General features: G+C 42.0%; 1 protein-coding gene across 1 annotated transcript in view; it reads right to left on the minus strand.

Moving 5' to 3' along the window:
* The window catches only part of SULF1 (sulfatase 1), a 151,486-nt gene that overhangs the window by 64,625 nt on the left and 64,489 nt on the right, over positions 1-22,372 (minus strand). The window contains exons 4-5 of the mRNA XM_037148941.2: positions 6,472-6,541; positions 5,936-6,167 (exon numbers count right to left, since the gene is read on the minus strand). Coding sequence (XP_037004836.2) covers positions 5,936-6,122 — 187 coding nt within the window. The 5' untranslated portion in view covers positions 6,123-6,167; positions 6,472-6,541. The remainder of the gene's footprint in view (positions 1-5,935; positions 6,168-6,471; positions 6,542-22,372) is intronic.

Here is a 22,372-nt window from a genome sequence, read left to right on the forward strand (position 1 = left end):
ATCTTTAAAAAAAACTGCAGACAGCTCCCTTGCTCCTTCTACCACGTGTACTCCTTTCACGACACAGTGAAAAGACAGATATTTATGAACAGGAAATGGGTCATCACCAGACACTGAATCTGCTGGTACCTTGATCTTGGACTTACCAGCCTCCAGACTGTAAGAAACAAACATACTGTTTTTAAGCCACCAAACCACCCCAGTGGGTAAAGAGTATTCTGTTATAGCAGCTCAAATGGACTAAGACAGAGGTCAGACTACTTTTTCTACTCTTTAAGACTTAAAATGTTAATGCTGGCTGACTGTTAAAAAAAGCAATTCTCTCCCCCACCACTCAAACTGCCCTCCCTCCTTAAGCCAGAAGTTTGACTTCATTATTGTTTAAAGTTTTCCTGTGGGGTGGGAGCCTGGTGGGGACCGTGGGGATCTGGGGATGCAGCGAAGGGACTGAAATTAGGCCCAGCAGCTGGCGTAAGGACACTGCTAATGGGGCTGGCTTGAGGACAGGGAAGGTTCCGGCCACAGCTGAATCTCAGGACTGGCAAGACAAGCTGTCCCAGTGCCAGAGTTCCCACTTGGGACTCCGGACATCTGCCATTGCTCCTGCAAGAGTGGGGAGGCCGTGACAGCATTCGGCTGTTGACCGGGACGCTGCTCGGGCAGTGGTGACCGGGAGGGGAGAAGTGGCGCTCTTCGGGGATCCTGCGGGGTCCGCCAGGCTCGCAAGTTGGGTAGAGTTACAAATCCAGGCTCTACGACCAGTGAGTACTTTGGGTGATTAACTGACTGGCCGTTGGAGCTGCACAGAACCACGGCCAGGAATGTAAATCATTCTATACTCTCTGACCTATCTATTCCTACATCACCTATGTGAAAAAGGTCAAACAGAAAATGTCCCACTAATCTGAATGACTTAACCAAATTACACAGAGAGTCTGAATTCCTTTATTTACATGTTAAATTTTACAGCAAAGCTTAACCTTTCCTAATACAACTTTCTTAGGGTTTGATTATTCAATATTTTATACTGTCAATCATTAAAATTTTCATCAAGCCTATTTATCATGGCCAGGAAAACTCACAAAACCTGAAATTCAACAATAACTATTATTATCGCCATCCCTTAAAAAAAATCCCAGACATGTGGGATTCATACACCTGACGCCCTGAAAAGACACACCCGTATGCAGGTTGTAACCATACAGGGTTTGATGAGTGACCACAACAAGCAAACACAACTCTTATTAATTGTACAGGGTTGTTTCCAAATGTCATTGCTTATGATGGGGAAAGGCTAATGCTTTAAACATACAAATGGTCAGTACTGAACACATCATTGCTATTTTTATGCAGTATAGAACCTTAAACAGTGACATTTCTCATATTAAACATGGTTTTATTGATCTATTGAGTATTTTGGTTCTGAAAGCATAAAAAACAATACATAATAAAACAGTATACCTTCTTCTAACCCAGGCATGTAATTGGTAGAAAAACAAAACAAAACAGATGCTTCAGCTAAAACCAGAGGTGGAGAATTAAGTTGGGGGAAAAGGGACCAAGAAACAGATAATAAATCTATCTGGAATGTTTCCAGGTCACTAGGACTCATTATATTTGCCCCCAGTGGCCATTAAAAGTGGAGACTAGTCCCTTCAGGGGATGGAGATGAAATGACTCAGAATTAGACAGAGCAGGTGGGCAAGCGAAGGCAGCCAGATATAAACAAAATCACAGGGTTTTGCCTTTTCATATTTGATAGCGACATGGGTATCCAGAACTCTTCCCTGACTAAGCAAAACCACAGTATGGGCATGCTGATAAACAGCCGCTGCTCCTCGGTCTAAGTGTTGGGAGCCACGGAGAGTTGTGGGGACCTTGACATCGTGGGGAGGACATGCCCCACTAGTTGTGAAGGCAGCTTCAACTCCCCTTCAAATCTGACGGATGGCTGCCTCATGGGAATGCACACGCTCATTCTTCTGAATTTAAGAAAAGGAGAAATCTGGGTTTTTCTTGTAACATAAAATCACCTGATTTTTAACACATTGCTTTGATTTTTAAAAGCATGCTTATCCAGTAAAACACATCTAGGTACTAGTTCTGCACTACAGGTCCCATTTTGTGACCCCTGCTTTAAAAAAAAAACCAAGGTATTTCCATGTATTCATGGTTTCTCAGTTCCACTGTGATCTATGGGAGGCATTGGTGGGGTCTGCATTACTGAGACGTTAGCATCAGCCCTATTTCCTAAGAATGTGAGGAATGCCACCGCGGGTCAGATCAATGGTGCAATGAGTTCAACAGTTTGTTTCTCAGAATGGTACTAAGGAAGCATTTGGGAAAGATTTACACCCTCATCCCTTCCTCTCTAGTCCTCAAAAGTTAGGGTAGTCCCACAAGCATTTCTGATTTTCTTGGTTTCGATTCATAAAATATCCCAAGGGCAAGGATAAAATAATATAAACAACACATCTCCAAGCTTTATCAAAGCTTAGCATCATAGTTGCTTCAGATACATGTTTTAATTTATGAAATAAAATGTGGATAATCAGTGTTCTTGGTTACCACTCCTTCCCCAGAGGTGCCATCGTCCCAGACACCATGTTGGTTGTGTCCATGAATTTTTCCTAGCTTCGAATAACGTTCATCTTCCACCCATGAGCTTAGTCTAAAAACCTAACTTATTTACAGAACCTGAATAACCTCTTAAGTTGTAGAAAAAACAAACCCAGAAATAGGGAACCACTGACCTCATTTAATCTCTCCACATAATTACGCTTTCTTCTGGAATAACGATCTTTGTCCCACCCACCCCCCTTGGGTGGGATGACAATAAAATGCAATAATGAGAACAAATGTTTGGGAAAAGATACAGCATTATCCACATGCAAGGTTCTAGCACTTTTATTAATGAGTTCCTTCTATGTTTTACCCCTTCACAAAGTACTAGTTTATTTTATTTGTCCTCAGACAGAATTGAGGGAGTAGACCCCGCTCTTCCTGAATAACAGCCTTCCTTCCAAGCTTGATTCCATAAAGTTTGATTAAAACCCTTCTCAGACTTTGTCTTTCCAGACACAGAGGTAGAATTGTTTCATTTTTTCCCCAAAGAAAAAGTATTCTGTTGCAATTCCTAATTGTTTCTCTAAACCTTTTCTAAGTCTGTTACATATTTCTGGAGGCACAAGGAGCCACACTTGCCTGCAGTATTACAGGTGCAAGAAGTCTTGCTTAGGTGAAAACTTATTTAAGTACTTGAACATATGAGCACATGTAAGTAAACAAAACCAAACCCATCCATATCAAAACTACAATGAGACACTACCTCTCACCCATTAGGATGGCTCTTATGTACTTAAAATGACTATGTACTTAAAAATGACTAAGATAGTAAAAAACAGTCTATACCAGTAAGGCCTTATAAAAATTATGAGAACATTACGAAAGACTAGGCAAAAGTCTCCAAGTGGTGTCCACTGTCAAGAGCACAGCTGTTCTGCTGGAGATGGAGGTTATCCAGTTCACTGGGGTTCATCACCAACTTATTTTGCCAACAAGGTAATAAGACCCAACATGTGCATTTGGTGTCTCTCTCAGAACCTAGAACATTCATAAGCATTTCCAGGTGGTCTTTAGGAAGGGCTCACCAAATATTTGTTGATGGACTCGTTGATGGAAGGGATCATGGTTAAATGTGTGGCTAACACAGGCCCTAGTTTTATCATTTACTAGCTGACCAGAGCCTATGTGACTTCTCTAGGTGTCATTATTAAGTTATTGTGAAGATAAAGCGGGCAATTTCTTAGTCCAGTATTGGGCTAGAAAAATCAAGGAAGAAACAACTGGGTTGACTGAACCTGGTCTATGACCCTTTACCATTATATCCATGTACCTCCAGTAGAGGCCAGTACTTAGTAATTTTTCAGTAAATAATTATCGAATGATTGCATTAACTACACTATAAGGGTGTAATTCTGAATTCTGTTAAAATAAATTGATTAACTCCTTAATATATTTTAATGACAAGGACTGTATACTCAATAGATCATGACAGATACCTGTATTCATTTCTTGGAATCGTCTTAGCTTTTTCAAACCCTTGTGGGTCTATTTCAAGCTTATTTAGCACCTGCTATATTTATAGCATAGTCTCAGCATCTGAGATGCAATCTGAATCAAACACATCCCTGGCCTCTAGTTGCTCTCAGGCAAGTGGAAAAGACATTTAGGGAAGCACCTGGGGGATTAAAAGTCACCTGGGAGGCACGTCCAAGGTGGTACAAAGGACAGTTCCATCAACCCTGCTGGAGGGGAGAGTGGTTTTGGTGAAGGAAGACCCCTGAGGGCAAGGCATTGGAACTGGGTCATGAAGAACAGAGAGCGCTATTCCAGGTAGGGAAAGGGGTAAAAAGATAGTGGGGACCAGATGTGCAAAGGCATGAAATACAGGTGAGGAAGACGAAGCAACCAAACACCTCCAGGGAAATGTAACTTGTTTCCACAAAGCACAGAACAAAAGTGGGGGTAAGAAAAGTAGCCTCACAGAAACAGGCGGGAGCCAGACGACCCAGAGCTCATTTGCTTGTGGCAGAGAAGAGAGGAAGAAGCTGGGAGGGAAGGTCTGTAGATCTTGGCTTCAGCAGAAAGCATGGATATGAGATGTTAAGGAAGGCAAATTCAAACATGCTCACATCATTTTATTTGCTCTGTAAGTGATTAAAACCTGAAACCACCAGCCACATACACACTAAAGTCGTACCTGCAAGACCTTTCACCCTGGCATATTGCCTGAAAAAATCTATACTTTCGTTTAAAAAATGAAGTGAAAAAGAGCAGATTCAGTGACTCAACCTGAACGATCATTACCCCTGCTGGCTTCTCGTGCATTCGCTTCCCTCTGAACCCAAGGAATTCACTTTGTTGGAATTGTATTGTTTGGTTTCAACTTGGAAACCAAAGTTCTCTTCCATGTAGATCAAGTTCCAGCCTGGAGGGTTTTATCCTCAGAACCCTAAGCCAGGGGAGCTCTGTAAAGAAGGCTGGTGTCCTGGTCGCAGCAGATCGAAAAGATACTAATGTCAGTCAAGTTGAGTGTGATAGATAAATAAGCCCACTGAGTGATGCCTGACAGTGAGGAATTTGGGTCCAGGAATGGAACTGAGATGTGGTGACAAATTGTCAGGGCAAGATTTTTTAAATCTATCCTGGGGTAACTTAGAAGAAGTTGACCCTAGGCTTACAGGCAAGACCATAGAGCTGGCCCAATCGGAAGGTGAGAAGATGAGAAACCCAATCAGATGATGACACAGAAGCTAAGCTGGAACCACCGGATTTTGGCAGAGTCTCCTAAGTGTTTGGGAATTGACTCAGATGAGCTAAGTCTTCAGAAAGGCATCACATCTAAGGGGGTAGTAGTGAATTACTACCAGAAGGTATGCAGAATACTGCAAATTTCAATCACCTAACAATTATTACAAGCTGTGAATAAATCACTCACTCTAATACTAATAAACCACTGAAAGTTCCTCTAATATCTATGTTCATATACATTGCATAGAATTCCATTTATAGTCTCCTACTCTTTGAAACAACTGCCCAAATATTAAAAAAAAATTTTGACCAAGGGTTCCCAAGGTCCACCATTAAATCCTTAAATTCTGTAATATTTAATCTGGGCTTACTCCATTCCTCCTCCCTCTTGTTCTCTTAGCCACGCCCCCCTTCCCATTTCAAAAGCCTAAGACAGAAAAGTAATGTTGAAACACAAACCAAATGCCTTATACTCAACACAAGTTCATTTTATAAACTAGGTCATTGGTTAAGGTGGTATCATTCAGTGCCCAACGCCCAAATGCTCACTGACAGTTACTGAGAAGGGTCAGCAAATCCCTTGAGCAAAAGAGACTATCAAGCAAAAACCCGGACATCTCACCCAGCTCCACATCTTGGTCATCAGTGAGCACCAGAATGATGTTGGGTCGGATGTTTTTTCGCTCCTGCAGCACCCGTCCTCTGAACCTCGGGGACCTGACAGTCGAACAGAGGCTGCCCAGCAGCTCCGTGCCCAGGACAGCCAGAACCAGAGCCCAGCAGGAACACTTCCTCACGTTTGGTCCCATGTCGCAAAACGGGCAAAACGCCTCAGCCTCCTGGTTTCTGCAGGTCTGAGCAGTCAGGGAAAAAGCGAGAGGGAGAGACTGAAATGAAATCCAAACCCCAAACACAGTTGCAGGAAAAGGGCTTCAGCTAAGTGGGACCTGGCACCTTCGCCGGCGGAGAACAGGCTGCACAGGAGTCAGAAGCAGCAGCCCCTCACAGGCGCTGGGTCGTTTTTTCAGCGCTTGATTATTTTGCAAATTCACTTTTCTCCTTTATTCTCATTCCAACTTTTCCTATGCCAGTTCATTGCCAAAATATCCCTTCCAACACAGGGCTCCCGTGCAAAAGCTTTCCGACAAGAGCTAATACCTTGAATTAGGTGTCCTGGTTGAAAACTCAGTTTCTCTACTCGGGTGTTCAGCACATCTGTAGATGGGTCCTGGAAGGGGGAGAGAAAAAGGCAAAGAAAACATCGGTCAAAGATTTTGATACAGCTTTTTGGCCTGAAGTAGTCCCTTAAAACAGCATACTATAATCTGTATATTATATATGCATGAATAGTATATACAATATTAATGCATGTATATTTTTCCTCCGCCCTCCAAAATGAAGAAACATAAGGAAACAACATTCAGAAGTGCTAACAAATGACTCAGAAACCACCTTCATTCCATAATCAGCTCCATAAACCGGCACAGTCTCATCCCCATTCACGCCCTAATTGTACTTTAAAGGTCTCCCCCCCAAACTAATGACGGATCAGGAAGAGCCGGCAGCACCTGTGAAACCACAATGCATCTGGAGAGCACATCTGGGGGGCGGCTGGCACGGGGGAGGGGGCGTGTTGGGGGAGCGTTAACTCACCTGCATAAGAATATAGAGTACTTATCGAGTAGAATGAAACTCAAAGCTGTCATTTGTCATCTGCATTATGTCACTCACTACCCAGGAGAGTTCTTTCTGCTGACAAAGACTTCATAGGAAGGAGGGCAATTTTTCCCAGCCTCTGAAAACCTCCTAACTGTGCTCCATCAATCACCAGGGGAAGAGGCGCTTCCTCCGAGCAAGGCTGGTCCCTCTGTCCAGCCCGTGTCCTCAGTGCGCTGGCGCCTAAGGGGACAGAGCCCTCCTTTGACTGTCAGCACCAGCCTCACTATTAGCGAGACCCGGTGCAGCGCCGCCTGCACAGAGGTTGTGCTTTGCTGCCGCAGATCTAAACCTGCAAAGCGAAGTGATTGATTGGCTCTGAGGCTGAGGGTTAGCGGCTACCCTCCCACGTTAAAAAATAAATAAAATCCAGAGGAAGCACTGCAAAATCTTTGCCAGTCTGCACAAGAGGAGAGAGTTTGAAAGGGTTGGGAAATGCCCCTTCACTTTGGAACACTAACCTGCTGAAAGCTTTTCTCTTGGACTTCTGAGAGATGGCAAAGGACTCATTACAAAAAAAAAAAATCTGCCTCTAGGATGTCAGGAGGGAACATCCGTATGGGAATTTACGCTGCCCTAAAATTAATTAGATGGCAGCCCCCTTCATAAGCTCCTCTGTCTCCACATACTTGAGGGTCTGTATTTTGATTGGCAACAATAAACTGGCGTCAGATAAATAAACATAAAGAATGAAGAGTGAGGAGTGCGGTGGCAGGAGAGGGGCTCCGTGCCTCACTCCCACGTCTGCAGCCCTGGAGGGTGGCATGGGGCACGAAAGAAGAAAGACTGTGTCCTGTTCGCACCTGCCACACACAGCATTTTGTTTACATCAACACACACACGCCCCTATTATTTTAAACTTTATGAGCTGTTTTGTAAACAATTCCAATGCTTTTCACTCTGCAGCCTGCAATTACTAAGAGAAAGCAGGGGAGGGAGGGAGGGAAGGAGAGAGAGAAACTCAATAAGAAATAGGTTTTAAAACAAAAATCTAGCATCTGCAGCAGGGCAATCTTGACTACATGATCTGCAGAGCAACCAACAAGCCCCCTTGGGTCTTTCAGCTCTGAGAGTCCCCGAGTAAGGGCTTTGGGGGAAGAACTCAGGGTTATGTCAATGATTGCTGAGCACGCTGAACACTGAAAGCCCGCAATTGTTCTGCACCAACTTTTTGGTTTCTGTGCATTTGTTTTAAATCATGAGAAAACTGATATGAGCACAAAAGGGCAGGAAAACGAAAGAAATATGGTATCAAACAATGGCTTTCTCCCACAGACTGTGCCCCTGGCTCTCCTAAATACAGAAATTTCTCAGGAGGGTGGGTCTTTTAAGCAGTCAGACTTTGCTCACTTCTCAAATCCTGCAAGGGAATGGGCAGGGCTTTCTTTCATCAGCTGTAAACCAACCTCTGCCAGTGGTAGTGACCTGGGAAGCACACTCGGCCTCGCTGTGTGGAGCGAGCGGGGCTGCTGGGAGCTTAGCTAATCAGCCACACACACAACTGAAAATTCTTGACAATTAAGATGCTGATAATATTCCCTGGAACCCAATCAAAATTACTGGCTATTCTTCTCTTTATCTTATTTACTTTACTTCTTCCTTTAGGAAAAAGGATATTAGCACTAATGATCCCTTATATGAACTACATTGAAAGTCATTTCCTAATAAAAAGGGAGACACAGTAGGTGTTTTTTGATGTGTATATGTTTCCCCTATAAAATGACCTTCCTTTCTGGAGAGTTGATAGAAAAGACCTATGTTTCTTCTGCCACAGTTTATTACTGATTCAGGGGATTTGTATGTAAAAGCCTGGACCTGAGCGGTGAAGAACTTTCTGACAGGTCTGGCCAGCAGGAGCGCTGCATCCTTCATCCTACCTCCCTTCACTCCAACACACAAAACACACCACTGTGCAAACAGTGCACACAGACAATTCTTTATTCAAAACGACCCTTTAAAACCTGTCATCCCCTCCCTGCCTGGTTTCCAGCTCCAGAAGGAAAAGAAGTCATGAAGAAAAACACATCAGGCAAAACGCAGAACTTGACAAAGAAGACAAGGATCCAATGTTTGAATTGGATACTTTGCGGTGGACGACAAGTGTCCTTAGAGACTAACAATTTGTCTGGAGAAGTAGCAGAAAGTGGGAGAAATGTAAAGAGAGGTTTTTCTCACACATGGGAAGGGAGCTGAAAGAACAGTGCTCCAAGCCCTGGGGTGAAAACACCAGTTGTAGTTATGGCTGATTGGTGTGGAAAGTTTGCAGGACTTTGTTTAGGGCAGTCAACCCAAAATCTGAATGTGACATTAAAAGTTTCAAGTCACATACAAAAGAAAAAAAAAGACTGGAAGACTCTAAGTCACCTGGAAAGTTGAGTTCATGTCCCAGCGGGTTTAAGGGGACTCTCTGTCCTCACCAAGCCCCCTGGTCCCCCCGCAGCTGGGGCTGAGGTGGCCTCATGCCGAAAGAGTCCTCCCGCTTTGTAAACTGAAGGGGTTCTCAAAGTGCAAGCTGAGAATTTGGGGGACCCTGAGAGCCCTTTGGGTGGTCCATAAGGCCACAACTATATTAATAAGAATACCGACAAGTTATCTGCTTTTTAAAAACTTTGTTGATATTTACGCTAATTGAGTAGGAGCAATGGTGGGTAAAATTGCTTTTGTCTCATTATGAATGGAGGGGGTGTCACATTCGGTTAAAAAAGCCAGTTCCACTGAAGATGAGGCAGTAGAATGATTAATTTCCTTAAACCTGGACCCTGGGGTGAGCACATTCTCTTCCTCGTTTTCTGTGTGAGGAGATAGGAGACGCAGAGAAAGGCCTTCGCCGCCTGTGAGACCTGATGGCTGTCGTGAGGAAAAGCACCTCTGTGACTGAGCTGCAAGTTGAACAAGACAGTATTTTTCCCCATAAACACCATTTTTTACTTGAAAGAATTATTTGGAGTTAGATATTTGGCAGGCATTTTCTCAAATAATGAATGAAATGAGACTGTGTTTTCAAGGAAAACAACTGGCAGGATTTGTTGTGTTTGTTGCCAAGGAGAGAAATCTAGGTTTTCAAGTTAAAATCAGAATTTGGGAAAACTTGTATCCGCCACTGTGAGCCTGGCAGCTTCAACCTTTCTGATGACACTGGTGTTGATATTAACTTATTAACAAGTGTTGTTTTTTATACGGTAAAGTAAAATATGTCAACATCTAGAATATTTGCTTAATTTAGTGACCCAATATTTCCCAAATGACCAAATACAATGCTACAAAATCATACACGAGTAAAAAAAATTCAATCGAAGTGCAAGGTGACTTTAGATCAGAGTACTTAAATGGTCACTGACATGGTTTCGGGTTTCTTACTACTTCTAAACTTTTAGGAAATTACAAAAAATTACCCTTGTCAAGTCTTCGTATCGTATCAGAGAAGATCTACAAGTATCTAAAAATGTTAATACATTTCTCCTTTGCCAGCTACTTATCCATGTGAGGCTGAGTTTTATTCCTGTACGTGCAACCAAAGCAACACATTTCAAAGACGGAGCACGGAGGCTGACGTCAGAACCCATCTCTCTTCTATTCGGGTAAACATTAAAGAGATGTGCGAAAATGGAAGACAATACCACTTTACCCACCTATTTTTTTGGTTTGGAAATATGGGCATTTTTTAAATAAACCATATTATTTAAGTTAACAGATAACAGATTTATTATTTTCATTTTCAAAAGAATTAATAGATATTCTTAAAATTCCTCAGTTACATGTCTTAAGTATCAGTAGCTATAACCCACATACACAAAAGCTTGGGGGGCCTTTAATACATTTCGATAATGTAAATAGATCCCGACTTGGAAGGTTTGAGACTTGCTGGCCTAGGCGTACCTGGTGCCACAGGTTTTCAGTCCAGAGGGCATAGATCTGGCCCTACTCACAAACGTCTCGTTCACTCCCCCCCCCCCCCCCGCCCCGTAAAGCTTTGAAACTGCCCTACGTTCTCAGTGCCTGGTGTCACGTACAAGTTGTTAATAATGAGCGATGACATTCTGTGATTTAAAAAATAATCTGAGGATAACACCAAACTTTACAAATGAATGCCCACACAGCTAAATCCCTGGAGAGACGGGGTCAGACCCACCCACCCGGCACAGACGTACAACTCCCAGAGAAAGGGCAGAGAATTCTTTCCAGAACAAAGCGATGCAGTCCATTGTTAGGACAGAGAAAAAAAGGAACACTATACCTAATCAAAACAGCAGGGAAATGAGGCCAGCAGCATGCACTTATTAGAAGCCGAATTTCGCCAGAACATACGCAGTGTCTGGTCAGAGCGAAGCAAAATAGGACTCAAACCAGCAAGAAGTTGGTACTCACATCTGCCCGCACTCACTGCCCATCTACATACTCACATTTCTTCACGTCAGTTTACTTGGTCCCCTTTTCTTAACTCTGACTTTCAGGTTTCCCAGACATCACTTTTCTTTAGCGAAAGCCTTCAGGACATGCTATCTTCTTTATGACATAGGTGAAACCATGAAGGAGCTAATTTCTTCTTTTTAAAAGCCCATCGCTTGCAAAGTTAATCTACTGTTAATCCCCAGAAAGCTTGTTTCCCCAATCTAACTTATTGCAACTCCAAGCAAAGAAGAGAAACAACAGTCTTCTTCGGTGCAGTAACATTTTTATGCCCCTCTAATAATAAATCTCTTCTGAAAACCACTGTCAGCTGAAAAGTGTGCATTTCTAACCTGGGGCACCTTTGAGAAAATACGTGGCCAAAGGATGAGCTCCTCCTTGAACAATGCTTGCTTTTCTTCCCTTTCTCCCCTTCTCTTCTCTCTCCCCCCAGCATTGTGAATCCAGAAATTAGAAGGAACCTTGAAAAGTCATTTAGTCACGAAACTGAGTGTCAGCTAACCCTGAGGTATTGGTGAGGGTGAGAGACAAATTTTATTTTTTACTTCATTTATGCCTATATTGAACTTTTTTAGGAAAAAAATGTCCTGTTGCATTATAAAAGTAAGATATAGGTGAATTTAAGTTTTCTAGATTTTCCCTCTATTTTCTTATAGAGGAAGAAAAGATAGAGTTTGGGTAGTGACAAGAATAAAGTGAGAGGTTATAGCAAGAAATGTAGTTTTGAGGTTCCGTCCCACAAGGGTAGGAACTAAAGCCAGAAACGAGTGAGAGGGCATTTTGGAGAGTGCAGAAAGTCTAACACTAATTCAAATAGGAATCAGCAAAACTAGAGAAAACAACATGACTAAAATTTATAAAAGGAACCAGAAGGAGCTCATATTCCCGAGGCAGATGCTACAAAGTATCTAAAGAGTAAAAGGTCTGCCCTGGCTGGTGTAGCTCAGTGGATTGAGCTCGGGTTGCGAACCAAAGGGTCGCTGGTTCAATTCCCAGTCAGGGCACATGCCTGGGTTGCAGGCCAAGTCCCCCAGTGGGGGCCACATGAGAGGCAACCACACATTGATGTTTCTCTCCTTCTCTTTCTCTCCCCCTTCCTCTCTCTCTAAAAATAAATAAATAAAATATAAAAAAAAAGAGTAAAGGGTCTGACAATGGTCACTAGTTCCAATGGCGGCAGTGAGATCCGAGAGAATGGGAACAAAGAGATTCCTGGAGTTTTAAAAGGGGGCACTGGAAACTTCAGTTATATGGGTTTGGTGAAACTGTAGCCATATTGATAAAAAGAACTAGTTAGGCCTTAACGTATACAGCTCATTATATTAAATTTCACTACATTTGCATTAGTTTCACACACACCTTATTTGTGTTTAAGTATCTTGAGGTATCACATTAGTCAGCAGTAGTTTGTTGTAATAACAAATAAACTCCAAGTATTAATGGATGAACACAACAAAAGTCTACTCATCACTCATACTACAAGTCACACACACATGTGGTGGCAGGAATATCTGCTCTGGCCAGCTGGTCATGCATGGACACTGGCTGACTGGGCGTGCTATTGTCTTGCTGCTACAGTAACTAGACCAAGAAGCAGAGGAAGAAAAAAAAATGGGAGGATCTTGCAGGAGGTTTGCTTAGCTTCAACCTGGAAGCGACTCAATCACTTCTAACATTTCATGGGCCATCACTAGTCACATGCCCCCATCCAGCTGCAAGAAGGCAGGAAATCTGGTGGAGTGGAAGAGTCGTGTGTCAAGCACCTACTATACCACAAGCATCACATTTCACCAGTACTGTGTGCATTTGTCTTTCTCTTTGAAACACGTATACACACACACACACACACACACACACACACACACACACCCATGTGTGCACATGCACACTTAAGATATGTGTATAGGCCCTGGCTGAATGACACTCAGTTGGTTAGAGCATCATCCAGATGTGCCAAGATTGCAGGTTTGATCCCAGGTCAGGGCACATACAAGAACCAACCAATGGATGCATAAATAAATGGAACAAGAAATTGATGGGTGTCTCTCTTCTCTCTCACTCTAAAATCAGTAAAAGATATGTGTATAGATATATTTATACACAGACAGACACATATTTCAGGTAATGAAGAATTACCGTATTTCAGCTCTTCTTTGTAGCTAAAGTCCAACCATTCCTAGATACTGACGACGTACTTTTAACAGATTTGGGGATTTGCTTTGGACCTGTTTACTTCTAGTTTGTTTTCCTGATGTACACACTGTGGCACAATACAAATGGATTTTAAAGATCCACAATTGTGAAACATTTAAGTTGAAGAAAATATTTTGAAAAAACAATTAGATGTAGTATTTACATTTAAGAAGCATGTCTCCAAATATTTTCTTGTGGTTAAAATCTATGTGAGGAAAGGGAAACATCAGACTTGACTCTATAAAATAAATCACAGTCCAGAGAATTCCCCAGGGCTACTTTCTACACGGTCAAGCTCACCACCACCACCAATAATGATCTTTATCATTCTCTAAGGGTTTAAATACAGAAGAGTGGAGACACACGTGACCTCGAGGGATCCTGCTGGCCTCACACCTGATGACCCAGAAAGGGAGGTCTGGGCCATAGACAGTAAAGGATGGATATTCATTTCAAAAGGCAATGAAAGACAAGTTTACTTCCTGGCTTAAGACTTAGGGGTTAAAGTATGGAAAGTAGCTGTTTCTTTAAAAAAAAAATAATGTATTACTTGGAGGAGACCCTTTAAAAAAATCAAACATCCATATTGAAGTCAACTTCTTTGCTCAGAGACGTTATCAAGGAAACCTTAAGATTTAGATTGGTTTGTGTATTGATATTTAAAAAATAATCCTTCATAAATTGCACTCGCAAATACTGTGCTGCAACTTTTTGTACTATTGTTTAAATATATAATTCCAAGTCTTTTAATAATAAGGTCATCTTGAACGTGTTTTTCTTAAACCTTTTTAAAATTTTAATTGTTGTTGAAGTACAGTTTTCTGTCTTTTACTCCTATCCCAGCTCACCCCCCCCAGCTTTCCCCCCTCCCTCCCATTTCCACACCCCCTAGTTTTTGTCCATGTGTCTTTTATACTTGTCCATCTAAACCATTCCCCTTTTCCTCTGAAATCCCCTCTCCTCTCCCCTCTGGACAGTGTCAGCCTGTTCTCTATTCCAGTGTCTTTGGTTATATTTTGCTTGTTTGTTTGTTTTGTTGTTTAGGTTCCAAGAAATAAACATGTGTTTTATATGCACCTAAATATCCGTCTGTCCTCAGGAATCTCCTCTCCTTTACCTGCATACTCGTCTCCCAGTGCCTCACATGCGTAGCTGCAGAGTTACCAAATCTAAAGAGCAACCCTTAAAATGTCAAGTGAAATCCAGGCCTACAATCTTGGAAAATATCATCGCGGTAAAACAAAGTGAGTAACCAACTAGAGGCCTTCCTAGGGAAATTAATTTATTAATCTTAGTGATAGAGCATGCGTAAAGCATACAATGAATGCAAACTGTCTATTTTTGTTGCATTCTTGCCCAATCAAATTCATCTTCTTACCCTCCAATCATTATTTATCAATGTCTTTAGATAGATTAGCACCTGTAGAGAAGCAATAGGAGATTTTTAAAACCATAAATTCACTAAAATGTTTGCATTTGCATGGTGCTACTTGCATTAAAAGGCTTGTAGCAACTTGAAATTGGAAATATGACTACTGTCTTAGTTTATTGTCCAGACAGAAGCTGAGAAATATTGTAGCTAATGAAAGTTAACATTTTAATTTACAGTCATAAAGGAGTAAACTTTATGAAATTGTAAGTTGTAGGATTTATACGGGGAAAAACAAGAACCACATTATCACTCTGAACAATTATTTGTCACATTTGTGAAAGTCTTCCTGAAAAAGCTCAAATTATGATCTATATCTATGGATGTTTGGGGCAAGTTTCCACTTACTGTCATTGTGATATCTTTATAAATAGATGGATACAGCTGGACAAGTCCTCAGGTTTTATCTAGATTTCTATTCTACAAACACTCACCGGTGTCCCACTCCCAGAATTTATTTTCTCACTAACTACTCCACTTTGTCTTAAACTTTCACTTCTCAGCACATCCAAGAACAGTACTTGTCACACAAAGAAGCTGATATAATTAAGCCAGAGGATGGGCCCCACAAGTAAAATCAGCCATTCATGAAAGCTGGTCACCAGAGGCTATTTGAAACAATGTGTATTTCAAAGTAATCTACAGTAATCCCTTCTCTCTACTGATATGGTTTTCATGAAGTCTTAAGCACATGTGTTCTACAAAAAGGAGGCTTATTAAAACCTGATGTGATATTAGAGATCATAATGCAACAGGGTCAGGCTGATTTTAATATCTGAGTTTTCAAAAAAGGAAGTCAATGTTCAATTATATCTGTAAGCTTACTAAAACACGAGGCACATAAAGGTAGACAGTGTTGACTACTAAGAAAAAAATGAAAAATGTTACCTGAATTTTAAATTTGCATATAAGTGGGGGAGAAACTCAAACCATTTTCACTGATGGCTGGATTAGCAAAGCACACACCTATTTTATAACTAAAAATACTAAGGAGCTTTAGAAAATTCTTCATAAAGTTGAGCATCTCAAGGTGATAATTCTTTTGGCTTGCCATGGTGAAACATTATCAAAATGTGTCATATGACAGCATTTGACAACTTCGAAATATTACTTGTCATGACTGGTAGAACTGGATCCTGACCGGGACGACGTCAGTCTGGACGCCTAACAAGCTGACCAAGACCTCCAAGCAGGGTGGATTTCTGGAGGTATTGTTAGCTTGTTTGTTTTTCTTGATCCTTTTGCTATTTCCTGTTTGCACTTAGCTTCAATGATGGATGCGAATAGAAAGGATTAGATTTGGTATGTTTCTGATCTTCTACTTCAAGATCTGCGTACAACTTTACATCCTTGAAATACACGCAAAAAACAGTGCCTGATCATCAGCAGGTTTTGAAATTAGAACATTAGAACATCTTGGCACACAGACAAGCTGCTTTTCCTCATTGGAGCATCACTTCACAGAGCAGATCATGTAGGAGAAAGTAGGGGGCAACCCCCACCTTAGAGAAGTCATTTAAAGGAGTCCTTCTAGGAAACATTACAGAATCTCCGAGTTAGAAGATGTTATGGACTGAATGTTTGTGCTCTCTTTCATTCATATGTTGAAATTCTAACCCCCAATGTGATGGTACTGGGAATTGGGGGCATTTGGGAGATGATTAGATTGAGGGGTGGAGCCCTTCTGAATGGGATTAGTGCCCTTGTAAAAGGGACCCTAGGGAGCTCTGCCACCTTTTTCCAGGTGAAGACACTGAAGAAATGGCCATCTGTGAACCAGGAAGTGGGCTCTCACCAGACACTGAATCTGCTGGTGCCTTGATCTTACACTTGCAGCTTTTAGAACTGAGACATAAATGTTATTTAAGCCACCCAGTTTATGGTATCTTTGTTATAGCAACCTGAATGACCTAGACAAAAGAGACCTTAACGTTTCCAGATAAACTTTTAACTAATGAATAAAACTGCTCTAGAGCATCAATGAAAAAGTCCATCTGGGTAACATAGAACTCACTGGGACACTTGTTTAGTCTTGGGGCAGCATTTAAAGTTAGAAAAGTCTAACTTTTATCTAACAAAAATCTGCCTTCCTTTCTTCTTTATGTTTAATTATGCTTTATTCTTTTAAGCCACGCAAAATAATTCTATATTCTTCTGTATATAACAAATGCTTTGAATATCTAAAGAGTGTGTTTACCTAACTGCTAAATCTTCTCCTCTTATAAAATATTCCTATGTGCTGGTTTTGTGGTAAGTTATGAGAGCGTGGTGAAGGGGTTATGTTGGACTTGACAACTGATTAGTTAAGTACTGGATCAATAGACCCTATAAAACTTTACAGAAGTTTTACAGAATATGAAGGCAGCATATTTAATGTCTCTATGGCTCAAAAATTTGGACTACCAGACTATAATCTCTGTTTTCCAAATTCACCAAGAACAATTTTCCTAGGTACCACTACTTTCCTGTTTGGACAAAACTCAATTTAAAAATGTTCCAAAATTTTCATAATTAACTTGTTAATCAGTTTTACTGGAGAGTAAAGCCAGATGAGAAAGAGTAAGATCCAGGTTAAGAGTCATAACCCAAGTATTGGATTTTTATCATTACTTGGCAGTTTAATCATTGATTTCTCTCTAGATTTTGGAAAAGCTTGTCTTCTAGGAAGGAATATCTTTTTTTTTTACCATATTTAATTTCTAATTTCAGAACAGTGGCTACTTTACAACAGCTATGCAAGACAAGAACAAGCATTCCACCATTACACAAAGGCCCCAAGCTCAAATACTTAATTTATCAGGTAGAACAGGGGTCTTTTCAGTTACTGCAGAATTCCTGATTCCAGGGTGGGGCTTAAGAAGTTGTACTTCTAGTGAGTTCCTAGGTGATGCTAATGCTGATAGCACTGGTCCAGGTTAGAGCAACCAACGCACCACCACCAGTGAAGGGAAGATGGCTGGGGCAGGTGCTTCAAGTCTTCTCATGAAGGTTGATCATTCAGGCCCCTGCATTGGCTGGAAGAGCTGAACATTCATGAGACATGACTATTGATAATGCTGGTTATTTCATAGCTGAAAGAACCTTTGTATGGCCATCTTTTGCATAGTTGCAGGAAAGCAAACATTCCAATGCACTCAGTCTTCACTAGGCATGAGCAACTGGAAAAGTTACCCATTGAAGACCATTAAATTTCCCTCAGCAAATAAACAGAAATGTTCTTTTGAGTAGCTTTCAAATGACCCTTTAATATCCCTTTCTAAACATTCTCACTCAATGTCTGAAGAAACTAGGTCCCACAAATCCTTGACATCAATGAACTAATGTAGTCCGGCAGTGACCCAGTGCAACTTTACATTTATTAAACAACTACTATGCACAGAGATAGATTTACCATCACCACATTCTCTTTTATATCTTTAGGTAAATTATTCCTACAGATTAAGGAGGCAGAGCGAGTTACCTGCTTTTGTTTTAATGAAGCCCATCCTCACCTTTCCAGTTCTGCCCAGCTGTCTCTGCCGATCACCCACTCTAGGCATTGTCTCCCCACCCATCACCTCCTCTGAGACTATGGTAGACAGACTGGCCATAAAACACGAACTCTGACTTAATTCAGCAATTTAAACCAAAATATGTATCAACTGACTGTGATGTGCAGGACACATTAGGGGCTCTGGGGAGCCTCACACTGAATTCTCCTCCTTGCACTGTGGAAGAGTTGGGAAAGGCGTGTGGTCACACCAAAGTGAGCTCGAGAGTTGGGCAGGACTCACTGGGGCTAGGGGCAGAGAGGGCTGAAACAGAGCAAATGTCTGGTTTGCAACCTTCCAAATTACTCTGTTCACCTTAATTCCTGCAGCAGCCACTTCTCAGAGCATCGTACTGGCACCCATGGTCAGATACCCCATTGAGAAGGTACAAGAATTTTGGAGTTTGGATTCTCCAGGGGTCTGACTTGAGCAAGTATATTTCAGTACCACGTGGACTGCTGCTGGGATCTGGACGCAACCGAGGAGTGGCACGGTTTGAATTTGTGGCCTTTTCTCTTCCTTCCTTTCCCCCCAGCCCCACTGTATTACCTGTTTCTCCTTCATTTTTCAGACACGACCACCCCGTTCTTCCCCCTTGATGACTAAAAGTTCTTCACTATTGTCTTCTTTCCTTTTGCATTTCCAAGTCTCCAAATTTCCACAGCTTCCAATATGGGGAGGAAACCTTATATTTTATCAAAAAGTAAGCATCGTTGTGAATTTCCACTGAGCATGTGCTGTGTGTTAAGCCTCTCCTACTCATCAGTTCACTTCATCCTAGTCACGTACCTGTGGCGTAGGTACTAACATTACTCATTGGAAATTCAAGGAGGTGAAGCAATCTGTCCAAAATCGCATAGCAAGGGGCAGGACAGGGACCACCTCCCACAAGAATCTTTGTTCTCAACTGTTCTGTGTTTGCGTTTTCTCCTGAAGTGCATGTTCACTTTAGCAGATGTTGTGTGGCTGAAGAATTCTGAACTGGCAAAACGAACGAGGAGAAGTCTGGGGGGGTGGGGATAATGGGAGTCAGGTGTTGCTGGTGTTTCCAGGCATCTGCCACTGTGCCTGATGGTATCTACCCAAGAAGAACAAAACAGGGCATCAGTATTGCAGCCGCACACCACATACAGGTCCCCTTTCACCTTCCAAACAGAAGGGGACCCTTGGAGCTCCGTGAAACAAAGACTCGTTGCTGGGCGAGAGAGTGGACTGGCGTGGCTGAACATGAATATTCAAGACCACGAGTCACAACTCCATGAATTCGAGGGTCTCCTCTATTTGTATTTAGCATTGTGTAGTCGCGAGACAACTTGCAGTGATTAATTAATCCTTGGTGCCGAGGCAGAAGGTGAAATAATTTGTGCAGAGTCACGCAGTCGATCATTCTCAGGCTCTGAGTTAGTACTACAGTGCTGCATTTCCAGAGACAGAAAGAAGATTGGACTTGACTTTCTGCTTTGTGCCTGTGATCCGAGAGATTCACCTCCCAACCCCTGAAATTTTCTAAAAGGAAGGCAGGTGGCTGCCAGCTGTCCTTAACCCACACCCTCATGACATCATCCTCAATATCACCAGTCCAAGGAAATCCCTTCCCCTGAGACCCTCCTCACCCCCACCCCAGAAGGCCCATTCCCCAGCTGTGGGGAGGCATGCCCACAGGAGCCCTCCCTGAGCCCTGCTTCCTGTCTTGCTGGGGGGAGGAGACACAATCTGGTTAAGTGATTACACATGGCTACTTGGGGCCATTTTCCCACCGTGTCCTCAAGTGCAATTTTAACTCAGGCTATTCACGGTAATACCTCGATTATATGTCACAGTAGGGGGAAGGAGGGTCTCCAAATATGTGACTTTCCATGATACCTTACATTAACTATTTAAAGGTAGGTGCTTCAAACAAACAGGAACCATAAAACACACACCAAATCTGCACCAAGGCCTCCCAAAGTGCAGTGGCTTGTAACAAAAAAGGATGATTCCTCCCTGTGTCACATGGTGGCAGCAAGGGTGGTGGCTGGGTCCTACTTCGGGCTGTAGCTCTCAGTCTTCTCACTCCAGGACTCAGACCTCTCCCTCCAAGACAGCAGCTGCTACTTGAGAAGCGCCGCCCTCAGGACAGACACCAGGAGCGTGAGTGCTCATGGAAACTTGGAGATCCACTCAAAACACCTGTTTGGACGCGGGATCCTGCACTCCTGTGCACCTGCCAATGACCAGACCAAGCCACGTGGTAGACAGGGAGGGGTGGCTGCCTGGGAGGCTCTGCAAGTCCCACTGCAGTGGGTGGGGATGTCAAAACTGTGTTCATTTCTTGGGGCCAGGGCGGGGCAGCAGTGCTTGGGGATTGTGATTTACTCTACTGCATGCACTTTCAATAGTTTATTAAGTATTGGTCTTTAAAGAATACTGGGAATAATGTCACTGTTTTGTTTTGTTTTATGGCTGTGGGTCATCATGGTTAATATAAATATTGGTTATAATTCGGACATTCCTTAAGGGATTCTGAGGATGTGCAAAGCTGTTTGTCCTATATAAGGAACAATATTGTTTGAATTCTTTATGGATGCTTTTCATAGTACTATTTTTACTTCCTTCGCTATCAACTATCACATATTGTCATTATAAGTATGTTTACCTCTTTCTTCTCTCTTCTAATATGCTAGAGAGATATCAGGGAGATACCTTGTTAGATCCATGTTTAAAATAAGAACAAAGACATAAGGGTCTCTTCTCAAGTGCTATATGTTGGGGGGTTTGGTGCACGAACTCTGAGACAAATGTTTGGGTGCCTCACAGGATTGTTAAATTCCTTTGTATGTTTGTCCGTGTCTGGCTGGTTGAGGGTGTTAGATGAATGAAGTCAGCAGAGACTGGGTTTGGGGTTCGGTTCCACAGGAGCATTCTATTTGCCATTTCCCATGTTTAACAGGAATTTTTCCTAGATAATTGTGTAAGCATTGCAACTACCTGCCAGTCTTGCCCAATTCCACTGACGTTAATTGCCATATACATTTAATTCACCAACCTTTTGTGGACACCTGTGTGAGGCACTTTGCTCAGCACTATTGGAGGTAATGGATGAATGAATGAGAAAAGAACTCTGCTTTCAATTAGATACAGTGTAGGTTATAACTTAGTTCCAGGTTGTGCCAGCAACTTCCCTCTTTGTAAAGGTGGGCAGACAGCACACTTTGAAAAGCCCCAGGGTACCCGAGAATGTGCACAACACTCACTTTGGGTTGATATTACCCTGAACACCAGAGTGGGTCTGATGTTCATCTTTTTATAATGAAAATAACTCCCCAAAAGCCATATTAGCCAGTCAAGTTATAGGAAAGTCAAATGCTTCCAAGTTGGTTAGTGGACAACTATTTCTTAGCTAACACCTTCCACTAATATATTTTTAATTATACTCTGAATTCCAGACCTTCCACTGGATGATAATGAACTGTGAACAAGATTTGTTATATGTTTAGATGGTTTCTTATATCTGAAATCACATTAGAAGATATATTTGGATTCTGATGATGGAGGCAGGGGTAAACATTCTTCACCTCCTCATACAACTATAGCAAAAAATTACAACTAGACAACGAAACAATCTCACAATCAGCAAGAGAATTTCAAAAGCAACAAGAGAAAAGCAGATAGTCACCTACAAAGGAGTTACCATAAGACTGTTAGCTGATGTCTCAAAAGAAACTTTGCAGGCCAGAAAGGACTAGCAAGAAATATTCAAGATGATAAAGAACAAGGACACACAACTTAGATTACTCTATCCAGC

This window comes from Artibeus jamaicensis, unplaced genomic scaffold (genome assembly GCF_021234435.1).
Source record: "Artibeus jamaicensis isolate MK-2021 breed Jamaican fruit bat unplaced genomic scaffold, CSHL_Jam_final scaffold_916, whole genome shotgun sequence".
Taxonomy (NCBI): Eukaryota; Metazoa; Chordata; class Mammalia; order Chiroptera; family Phyllostomidae; genus Artibeus; species Artibeus jamaicensis.